General features: G+C 42.9%; 1 protein-coding gene across 2 annotated transcripts in view; it reads right to left on the bottom strand.

The window, feature by feature from the left end:
• The window catches only part of ABTB2 (ankyrin repeat and BTB domain containing 2), a 155,687-nt gene that overhangs the window by 47,232 nt on the left and 96,324 nt on the right, over positions 1 to 12,131 (bottom strand). For both annotated transcript variants that reach the window (XM_033149935.1, XM_033149944.1), the window contains exons 2-3: positions 7,917 to 8,063; positions 3,809 to 4,022 (exon numbers count right to left, since the gene is read on the bottom strand). In XM_033149935.1, coding sequence (XP_033005826.1) covers positions 3,809 to 4,022; positions 7,917 to 8,063 — 361 coding nt within the window. The remainder of the gene's footprint in view (positions 1 to 3,808; positions 4,023 to 7,916; positions 8,064 to 12,131) is intronic.

Raw genomic sequence — 12,131 nt, 5'->3', positions numbered from 1 at the left:
AGTAGGTTTTGCATGGCAACTAAAAAGCAACAGCATAGCTGGTAATCATAAGGGCTATTTCCCTTACTATGTGACTAAGATTATTCCTGGGTCTACAATGCACATTGAAAGCACGTTGCGTGGCGATGTCCCGACCCCCCCCCCATGGTGAATAAAGACACAGGACACAAGAAGTAAGGTTAATAGGCATGAAAAAGGCCACAGCTTTATTGGTTACACATGATGAGCGGTATTGGCCTTAGGCATTGGATCTAGCCGACTATATCTGACACCAGCCCATTGTGCTGGAAGTCCGGGAAGGGTTAGCCACCGAAAGGAACTCACCCTGGGACCACTGATAGGGGGCGTGCCTTTGGCCCTAACCTCCCTACGCTTCAGACGGGGCCACACACCTTTAACGGAATACCCTTCAGTATTTGGGGAGGTGATGGCGCAACCTCCCCCCCTTCACCCTTACAGAGATAACTGCCAATGCCTAACTGTCAATCGAGCCTAAAGGGCTCGCCGTCAATACCCTCATACCCGCAACCAATACCTAACTGCATCAATTATATCAGCAAGCCAAACATCATTTCCAGCATTTGAGAGATGCACGCCATCATCACGGTATAAAGACGCCTCACTGAACTTTATGGCTGGGTGCGAGATAACCTGAACATTCAGCGTTATCACCCTGCGCGCCACTGCTCGATCCAACAAATTCCTGGCTCTGTTTATAGCGACAGGACAGTGATTGTCTCACCACACATGCCTTTCCAGCAGCGATGACCAGAAAAGGGTCAGGTTTGGAAAAGAGGCCAGCTGGTAGTGGGAAGCAAGAGGGAGAGCCCCGGTTGCGCGCCCGCTTAAATGCAGCAGGCCACACCCCCAGAATGACCAGATTGGTCGTTCTGAGTAGTGACGCGGCCGGGACTCTCCCAATGGCACAGGAGCTGGCCAGCCATCCCCTGTGCACATGAAGGGGTCATGCCCACCCGCAACCCCACTTCCTTGCTAGTGGGGTTTCCAGAAAACAACAACAACAACAATGGCTACACAATGCAGCAGTGCAGCGTTTGCAGCTGATTTACAACAGAGAGCTAAAAGTGGGGAGAGGAGAAGGTTGACTCTACAGCCTTGCCAAGACAACGTAAGTGAATCAGTGCCTTTATGCATCGCACTGTGCACTAGGCACACTCAAAGGCAACCTCTGTTTACTTTTCCCTCTTGCTGGAAAGGAAAGAATGGACTTTGGCGCAGGAAAGTATCTTCTGCAGCATTCATCCCACTGGCCACATTAAATGACAGGCATTGGGGTCATTGTGGTAAAACACACAAAATATACTTTGGAATATTTTCAAAGGCTCATTGGATTTTTGTTGACTGCGGTATAGCTAGCTGCCAGATCTTTGTTCACTTCCAGGTTGCATTAAAGCCTGTCATTTGTTCAACCTGTTTTGATTAAAAACAAAAACAACAACACTGCATGGAACCTGGCTTCCTCACACATATATATCCCTAGCTAGATGAAAAATGGATCTGGCACACACAGTTCCCAAGTCTGAATCAGGCAGCCAAGGCTTGTGTATGCATATCCCTATTTTTCTTTTTTAAACGGAATTCCACTGATCAGCTGTTTGGAGCCAAATGGGAGGCTGCATTCAGTCACCCCCTCCCACACAGATGCAAACTCTCCTCTTCCTGCCAAACACCTGATTAATAGGATTGAAGCTACAGTTGAAGTGCACTTGCTCTGTTGAATCAAAGCCCACAAGTGCATATCGTTTAAACATTACTGTGCAATTCTTGTACATGGATTCAGTCAGAAATAACAGAGGTTTCTGCAGTATATATAACATTGATTTTAGACATAAACTAGAGCTGCAGCCTGGAAAGGAATCCTGGTGTTCTTCCTCTCTGGCATGAAGCCCATGAGAAGAGGAGTTTGCGGGGAGGACAAAAAAAAAAAAAAGCTTATATATGAATGTGCATCCCACTCTAATCAGAGCCCTTCTCTGTATGCAACAGGGAAAATGAGATGTGGTCAGCATGGTGGCATCATGCTGAGCTGTCATAGGAATAATAACATGTCAAGAAGAGAATATGAGAAAACATCCTCATATTTTCTGTCCCACAAAGCCATCTTGCGAAACGATGACTGACCTCTACACTAGGGATCGCAATTTCAAGCCCCAGAAGTGCTCTTCAGATCTCTTCTTATCCTTCATAACAATTACATTTACATAAAGAAGAAGAAGGTTGGAGATGCTCTTAAGAGAGTTACTCTCGCTTTGCGGTGTTGTCAAGGGCAGTGAACCTACCGCATTTGCTTTCTGTATTACATTTCCCGTGACCAGCTATGCACCTCCTGGGAATTCTTCTTCTTCTTTTTTTAAACCACTTCCATCTTTTCTTCTAGCCACAGCAACATAAAACAACAACAACAACTGTGGTATTCTCTTTGAAAGCCCACGGGGAGAGGGTTCCTTCATCATTGGCAGTTTCCTTCCCTTAGAATGTGTCTTATTTAAACACACAGTTTCTTCTGATGAACCAGGACATGTAGCTGTGGGGTTTTAATTGCACGACACCATCCAAAATGCCCCCATATAGAAAGCCAGGCTCTCCAGTTCACAAGATTTGCTCAAATATATTGATTCCTTCCATAGCCCCCAACCCCATCACCAGGGGCCTCTAACAAGGCCAAAGTGTGTTGCAATGAGGGCCAAGGGAAGTGAGATCAGTGATGGTGTCAAGGGGGAAGTGCTGCCTCCTTTGGCTCCTCAGAGCAGTGGGTATCTGAGGTCAGCGGTTGGGAAAGGATGCCAAGACTCATCCCTTCTGCTCTGCAGAATTCTGAGCCGGCCCATTTCAAGCAAAACTAGAGTGCTTAAAAAAATGATGGTGTGGTGTCAGATGGAGGGATGAGCAGAGAGGGGAACACAGGAAGCTGCCTTATACTGAGTTAGACCATCTAGCTCAGTACTGACTACACTGTCTAGCTGTGGGGACAGATCCACAACATACATTTAAAGGACATGCTTCCTCAGCTAATTGGGAACCACTGCATTATGGCCTTTCTCACAGAGCTGAGGAAAAGGAAGCTGGGTGCCAAGTAGGATTAAAATATTAGGGATAAAACAAGAACTGAAGGTAGAGTCATACCCTTGTTTGGTTTTCAACCTCCCACCATTTAGGTGTCAAATTAAAAACATCTAATTCTCTTGCGCTCTTGGCAAGTGATCACATGGTCTTTGTTATTTGTTACCTTACTAGTTTGCCGCTGAATCTACTATTGTCTGGTGTGGGTTCTAGTTTTGCTGTTTTGTTGCGTGTGAACTGGATCGGATATTGTTTTATATTGGACTGTGAGATGTCTTGAAGACTTTTCAGTACAAAAGCCAGAGCAAAAATATTTCAAACAGATAAGCAAAAAACAAAAACAAAAAACAAAAAAACACACAATTTTGACTAGATATTATGGTTGCAAAGCAGAAACTGAGCAACCACCATGGGATCCATATACAGAGAGAAAAGTGTTCTGGACACTGGAGAAGGCAATTTCTGTATTGTCCAGGCCAATTCTGCACATCTGGGAATGGCTGCTTTGATGAACATGTTGATGATAATTATACAAGATATGCCTTAGCTGCACAAATCAGTGACCCAGGCAACTCACTTTCTAGTTCCAGTTCCAATTAGCTGCTAAAGTGAAGAAAAGGCACAGGCCATATTACAGGAATCACTGATACATGGAGTTTAGCAGAACTATCAATATGGCTTAAAAGGTCCTGTGCCCCCAAATGAGGCTCTGTTAACCATGACCTACCGTTCATTATTCAAGGCCATCCTTGGTGGATCCAGGTTGGGGTTTTCCATAGACTCCATCTGAGGACAGCGTAAAAAATAATAAAGGGTGTGGAGGGCATCAGGGGACCAGGAGATGGTTTGCTGTTGCTGCCTGTTTTGTCGTACAGGACTCATGCCAGGGCGGAGCATGTTCAAACACTGCATATGGTGCATTGCTCGTGACACTAAATCACCTGGAAAAGGAGCAGAGGATGAAAGAAAAACAGTATCATTTACTGAAATGATATATTCACCAGTTCCAGTGGAGTGCCTTTCAGCCATAGTCACTGCAAATACAATCGAGAGGGAGCCATTTACTGTTTTCTGTTCATCCTCATAAAATGGTTGAGGCTATAATTAAGCTAACTGGAGCTTTCTGCTAGAATTATGAAAGCTGAATTTCACTGTCAAGCACTGGGGCAGTACTAAATCTTCCAAGTTACAAGACCACCCCCACCTCACTAGTGTGCATCTTCTATATGAGACCTTAGAAGTTGTCAACTGAAGTATGACTCATTGGTGGCACAATGGGTCAGTGTGTCTTGCTGTTAAGCAGAAGGGTGGTGGTTCGAGCCCACCCAGGGACGGCTGTGGGTGGGATTCCTGCATTGCAGGAGATTGGACTAGTTGACACTTTGGGTACCTTACAACTCTATGATTCTATGACTTCTATGACCTTATAGAAGTAGCCTATCAAAGGCTACTAGCCATGATGCCTATGTTCCACTCTGAATACCAGTTGCTGGAATCACAAGCTGGGAAAAGTGCTGCTGTACTCAAGTCCTGCTTGTGGGCTTTCCACAGGCATTTGGTGAGCCAATGTGAGAAAAGGATGCAAGACAAGATGAGCCTTTGGCTGGCTCCAGCAGAACTTTTCTTAAGTCTATGGTTGTCAACAGCTACTTTATTTCAAGTAGGCCTGCACACTGCGACCCAGCAAGGCAAACGCAGCTCGCCTGCCAGGTACGGTGGCCCATCAGGGGCCCAAAAAACCCTCCTGTTTGTTTGCTACTGCCTGTGTATGACTGCAAAAAGGAGAGGATTGCTAAGCATCTGGCAGCCTCCCATTTAGCTTGATGGGTCACAAAGACTTATAAGGGCAATACTGCATTTTATATGTACACATGTAAGTTATAAATTCCTATTTTTCTTTGGGAATCCTCTTATTTCTCGGGAAGCTACAGCAGGAAAGAGTCTTCCACTGTGCTTTTATGATTACAATGCTGGTAAAGGGTAGAAAATTGCAACAAGTCAAGTTGATTTCCCGAAAAGACACCTAAGAGTGTCTTTCCAACCAATGAAGAGAGGAACCCAGGTCGCAGTCATAAACACTAGGATGCTTCAGGGATTTCTGAGGCTTGTTCTTTATTAGAGAATAATCTGCATTGGCATCAGTGGTACTTCTAAGTAGATGCAAAAAGACTTGGGCTGTAGGGCTGCATTCCTATGCACATTTACTCATAAGTAAATCCAATTGAACACAGTGGAACTTACTTCTGAGTAAAAAAAAAAAAAAAAAACCCCACACAATTAGGCTGAATATTCTCGAATCCTGAGGCTGGATATTGAATAGAATTGAAAAATTGTATCCACATTAACATCCTATGAATTTTCTGTTGGTCTAATCCGCAATGCAGCAAATTTATACAAGAGGTACATCTGGAATTCAAATTTTCAGTGCAGAATAATATGCATATCCTTTACCCAGTATTCCCTCCTTGCTGTACTGGCAACTTCTGACTACATTTTTTTTTTTAAAGAAAGCTACTAAGGAAATATATAAGGAGATCCATTCATTAAATACAATCACTGAGCCAGCCAAATAGAGAGTACGGAAAGGAAGCTGCATTCAATCATGGACTTCTGCTACAAGTGCTCTCTTGTGTCACAGAATATACAGAGGTATGTAAAACGTGGTTGTTGTTTTTTTTTAAAAGAAGGGGGGGTGAAACCTCAAATTAAGGCAGGTTGTGAAATAAATGGTGAGACCTATAAGGTATGTGCTGGCTTCTGACAGCAGTGTTCGCATGGTGGTGGACGAGGGGAGGAATGCCAAGAAGAATGTTTTTCCAGGAAGAAATAAGTCAGCAAAGCACAACTTAAAGGGTCATTGTTCAGCGGCACAGGCTCCAAAACGTAGTTTGCATTGATCAAAATATAAACAGACTTTCCAAACCTAGCATGAAAAAAACGTTTTCATGATTTTCCTCTGCTTAAAAAAAGAATAGAAAACATTGGCGTTACAGGAAGCTTTTTTTTAAAAAAAAAACTAGAAGGTAAAATTAGCAACTCAACTGGAGAACTGGCCCTTTTGCATTTGTGCATTCCTAAGCCGAAGGTGAAATAATTACCTGACTCACAGCATTATCAAACGCACAGCTTTTAGGCCCTTTTAGGCTGGTTGTCACATGCCAGCCAAATGCTACAGCCCACCGGGTGCTTAACAACTCTCTGCTTTGTGCAATTCCAGGTAGCCTCAGAAAAGAAGCCAGTAAGATGTAGTGGTTAGAGTGCTGGACTAGGACCTGGGAGGCCAGGGTTCAAGTGCCCATGCAGCCATGAATCTCGCTGAGTGGCCTTGCTCCAGTCACAACCCCTCAGGCCTAGCTGTAGAGTTGTGAAGAGGAAATGAGGAGAGGGAGAACCACGTATGCCATGGAGGAAAGGCAGGGCATAAATGTAGTAAAAATATATATAAAGTGGATTTTATCAGGGGTAAGCAATCTTGAACTCACATAGTGTATGTGATAGAGATAGATAATTTTAGATGCCCAATTTTGCCAGAGGTATACAGCCCCATGTTTACGACAACAGGGACAATGCTGCAAAAGCCAAAGCAAGTGGTCCAGACATAAACTACCATTGCACAGCTGAGAGGAAAAAATTGTTGGAGGTGAAAAGTTTTTAATGCCTCCAGCTCTAGGCAGGGAAATGGCTTCCTGACCACACTGTCACCTTTCTCACCTCAAAGTTTCTCCCCTTTGCCTTCAAAACCCTCCACAGCCATGCCTCCTTTATATTTCTGCTCTTATATCCTGACACATTTCTAGTCGTCACCCTTGCTCCTCCACTTCCACACCTTCAGCCATCTGAAAGTTTCCTGCAGGACTGGCCCCACCATTAGACAGAGTGAGGTAGTTGCCTCGGGTGGAAGATGCAGGGTGGGCAGGTAGCCTGCTATTCATTTCTCCTGGGACCCTTGGCCATTCCCTTCTTTGTGAGATCAGAGCTGTGCGCACCACACAGCCCATCATGCACCACCTAAAGCTAGCCAAAGCTGTTACAGTTGTAGGTGCCAGAGACATTTTTTCTGTTGAAAGTCTTTCAAGACTTTCATGATGCCTAGAGTAAGGTTACCAGACATCCCCATTTCCCGGGGACAGTCCCCGGATTTACAAATCAGTCCCCTGACAAAATCCATCTATTTAGTAGGAAGTTGGTAAGTGTCCCTGGATTCATTGAAAAAAATCTGGTAACCTTAGCTTAGAGACCACCATGGTGAAGTGTTTTAGCGGGGTCAAATTTTAGTTGTGGAGATCACGTTATTGCATTTTTATTGTTAGATCAGGGGATTGCTGAATTTCATTAATGTGATATAGTTTGTTGTTTACAGTTATTTAAATTTAACTTTTTGATTATGGAAATGTGGCATGCAAATTAATGATGATGACTTGCAGTGAATAGGTTATCTACATTCATAGAATCATAGAGTTGGAAGGGATCCTGAGGGTATGTGCAACTGCAATAATCTCTGCCTCCATCACTCTCCTCCTCTTCCTCTTTTTCCTTCCTGTGTCTAAGATTGCAAACCTGCTGAGAAAAGGGGCTCTCAGGCCTTTATTTGTAAAGCATAATGTACACTGACAACAATTAAACAAATAAAGATCACTGTAGGAAATTATATTTCAAATACCCAGTGAGGGAATCTGAATTTTCCTGAGTAATATCCCAAAACACTCGTAACTTGCACAACATGGGCCCAAGCAAAAGAATAGCAAAGCCAAAACCAAGATTTCCTCTGAATTCAATATGGAAGGGTCCCATATTTTGTGAAAACAAACAAGCGATCATATCCGTGTGGAACTCACTCAGTTCAGAGATGCTTCCAACACAAGTTGCCAGGAGAGACTGTTCTAAAGTTCTAAGTTCTAGTTGGGCGTAAGCATCAGCTCTTCCATTACTGCACATGGATCCATCGTTGTAAGGACTGAAGTACGCAGGCAGAGAAAGTACACCTAAAAAGAGACAGAGAAGAGAAAACATGCCTGTTAGAAAGCACCAGGATAAATAAAACAACACAGAAGAAAGAGGAAGAATGGTCAAAAGTGTGTGCTGCTCCATCTCTGTACCGCTTACTCTGTGGCAAGCCACAGTGCTGACTTATGAGAAGTAAACAAGATTGATTCAACCCATCTTCATTCCCAGTGAACTTCCAGAACTCAGCATGACCCAATCAAAGTGGTCAGTCACATCTTCTGCTATCTTGTAGGGCCTCTCAACCTGCCTAAGAGTGGTAGAATTAGCAACTGTACCTGTACCTGGATTGGAGACCTCTGAAGTCTCTTAAATAACAAAGAATGGATTCCCACCTATCTAAATTGCTTGTTTAGCAGTGGGGCTGTTACACATAGAAATAAGCATGTTGTGCAAAGTAGACTTGTGGCCCCAAACGTCCCTTGCAGAACTTAATAGGATACAACTCTGAGCAGAACTGATACTCTGAGCAGAACTTAGTAGGATACAACCCTGGGTTTGGTTTCATGCTCAGCATTTGCCTGAACATCTGGACTACAATTTGCTCCCTATAATTCGTGTCAAAATGTGGTATGACATATATAAGCAGCATTGTACAAGGATGTTCGCAGTATATTTCCACAAGACAAAGGCTGAAATAGAAGACTGTCTGGTCACTTCTAGCCCAATGATTCTGGCGGCGGAGGAGACCATATGTCAACTTAGCATTGACACTTACACCACTACACTGGACAAAATGAGTTCCAGCATTATACAATGCAATGAAAATGATGTCATTATCAGCGAAGGCTGAGCCAATTGATTCTGTTAGGTTAGCACTAGAATGGTAAAGGCAGAATAAAAGGGCTCTAAGAAACTATCGTTCGGGCTTCTGCCTGTATGTGCCAGAAAGAAACAATGGTCAGGATCAATGAGAAATAAAATGGTCTCTAAGGTGCTACTGGAAGGAATATATGTGTGTGTGTGTGTGTGTACTCTCTCTTTTTCTCACCTCATGTGCAGGAGAGCCATTGGTTCCATACTGTCTGATTCAGCCCACAATGGATAGAGAAACGATGTGTTTGAGAGAAGGTGGGATAGTGTTTCTGTTACTGATCTGAGCATCTATGCACACTCTCTGGAAACATACTCCAGTCATGACATACAAAGCTATGCTGCTATATCTTCTAGAGATGGCAATTCAGGTGTGCTTTTGGCACTGATAACATTTGCTATCAGCAAATCTTGTTTGTGCTGATGAGCTCATTCTACAACTGCAATCGCATCTGGCCGAATGAGTGTTGTGCTAATTTGAAGCAACACAATTGTCAAAAGAAAGACATATTAGGATACTTGGTTTATTCATCATGATGTTCCTGCCCTTAGACTTTTGGCTGTAGCATTTGTTTCTCTCGCTGATCTCACATGCCTTCTTTTCACATGCTGGTGAGTAGCAAAGCCAACAATGACATCAGCAAGGACTTCCTGGGTATTCTGAGGAGAAGGAAATAATGCAATCTGCTGTGTCTCTGCACTGTACATCATTGTGAGCTAATGGGAAATCCCAGCCAGCGGACTAAGTCATTTGCATATTTGGAAAGCAGAGAATAAACAGCAGCAGCACAAGCCAACAATATATATTTTGTTGGAAAACACAGGGGAAATTACCCATCTTCGCCCCCACAATAAAAAAATCAAACTGATTCCGATTCCCTTTCCCTACATTAATACCCCATTTCCCCCCCTAGTGCACACACACTGATCTCACAACTGTGGCAAGGTGAAAATGGGCTGATTTCCAGATGATTAATTCAGAAGCACACAATGCCATAGAAGGTGGAAGGAGAAACTAATGAATGTGCTAATAAAACAAAATGATTACTTAGAAATAAACGAATAAAGCTACACTTACTTCTTTGTCCCAGGTAATTTTCATGTCTTTTTTTTAATAACTAGAGGAAATAAATATTTTTGTAATGATTTAAACTATCATTATCAAGTGAAAACACATAATAGTCCTTGTTTTTCAAAGTGAAGAGCTTGATGAATGATGTGGTAAACTTAATGGCTTAGTAACTGGGTCTGTCATTCATATTATCAACATAGTATCAGTTGGAAAGAGAGATTTCAGATACGTCTTTTCTTAGATTGAGGAAAGGCTAGGAGACAGACACTTCTTCTGTGGCAGCTACTATGAGAGAACAGAAATATTCCACCGTTGAAGCTCCCAGGATCTAAGACAGTGTTTTTCAACCACTGTTCCGTGGCACACTAGTGTGCCGCGAGATGTTGCCTGGTGTGCCGTGGGAAAAATTGAAAAATTACTTTATATATAGTTAATTTTTTTAACATTTTCTAATGGTGGTGTGCCTCGAGATTTTTTTCATGAAACAAGTGTGCCTTTGCCCAAAAAAGGTTGAAAAACACTGATCTAAGAAACAGCAAAAAGACTAATGCCAATCAATGTGTTTACATGATCCTCTGATATGCCAATGCTGTTTAAGTGTACCACTTTCATTTGTTTGGATAAATGGGGGCTTATGGTTTATGGCTCCTTTTCAAAAGAAACCAGTTAGAACTTCTAGTCTTAACACATTACCAGAAGAAAAGTATTGCCAAGCAGAAAATGATTCAGAAGCTGTACCAAATCCATGCTACAGAGAGGATTTTGTTGGCCAAACTCCAGCACAGAATTAAATGCACTTAAAGATTTAAACTATGTTGGATTGTGGTTGTTATCTCTCAGATAAGTGATGTTCTGGTTCTCTCACATCTCCTGAGGTTTTGAAGATTCCGACCATAAATGATGGCCCTTTAAATTGCCAATTCATATATGCCAGCATCTGTACTGTGCTCAGAGCATCTCTGCAATGCAGTGATCAAGACTGAATTGGACAAAAATAATTAGTTTCTGGCATTTGTCAAAGTCTTTGAAATAGCAGTTGGGAATAAGGTATGTTTATTCTACCTCACTTAATACAGGAAACCTGCTTATGGGCTCTGCCAGTACCATTAAAAAGCTGGCGCGACAGGGTGGAGTTCCAGTAAGCCCTTTCTTAAAAAACAAAATTATTTTGCCAGCTTAAAAAGTTATTTTTTTTAAAAAAAAGATTCCTGCCTATAACATGATACTTTTTAAAGGAACTGAAATATTTCCAGTTTCCTAGTCAAAATCAGTTCAAGGAAGGGGAAGGAGGAAATTGATTCCAACCCCCCCCCTCCATCACTTCATTGCTTCTGGTTTCAAACAAACTAGTTTGTATGTGAACAAAGATGAGCAAACCATCTGGATGCTGCAATCTGAACTTTTATTCCTGATAAGGGCCAAACTACACTTGACTTTTTGGGACGCGGGTGGCGCTGTGGGTTAAACCACAGAGCCTAGGGCTTGCTGATCAGAAGGTCGGCAGTTCGAATCCCCGCAACGGGGTGAGCTCCCGTTGCTCGGTCCCAGCTCCTGTCCACCTAGCAGTTGAAAAGCACGTCAAACAAAGTACAAGTAGATAAATAGGTACGGCTCCAATGGGAAGGTAAACGGCGTTTCCGTGTGCTGCTATGGTTCACCAGAAGCAGCTTAGTCATGCTGGCCACATGACCCAGAAGCTGTACGCTGATTCCTTTGGCCAGTAACCCGAGATGAGCGCCGCAACTCCAGAGTCGGACACAACTGGACCTAATGGTCAGGGGTCCCTTTACCTTTACACTTGACTTTAGATGTATTTTTGAATTTAACATATAGGTTGTTGTTCTTTTAAATGCAAATAGCATCAGCAGGTGTGTGTGTGCGCGCGCGATGATAATTTGTTGGTATTATGGCAGGCACAGAGTAGGGTTTAACCCTTTCCTCCCCTGCTGTGACCATGAGGAAATTTATTTGGCGGATGCCTCACTGGGCATTACCACAGAATTACCACAGCTTCTTTGGCCAATTCAAATAAGAGTATGAAAACCATTAAAAAAAGAGTTTTACAGACGCTAGGGGAAAGGTATTTCATAGTAGAGAAGAAGCCTCTGGCTGTCTAGTACTTTGCATGATTTCAACATTAGAAGGCAATTTCCTAGTCTTTTCC

This window comes from Lacerta agilis, chromosome 1 (assembly GCF_009819535.1).
Source record: "Lacerta agilis isolate rLacAgi1 chromosome 1, rLacAgi1.pri, whole genome shotgun sequence".
In the NCBI taxonomy this organism is placed as follows: Eukaryota; Metazoa; Chordata; class Lepidosauria; order Squamata; family Lacertidae; genus Lacerta; species Lacerta agilis.
Note: the sequence above shows the minus strand (reverse complement) of the source record. Positions and strands in the feature narration are given on the sequence as shown.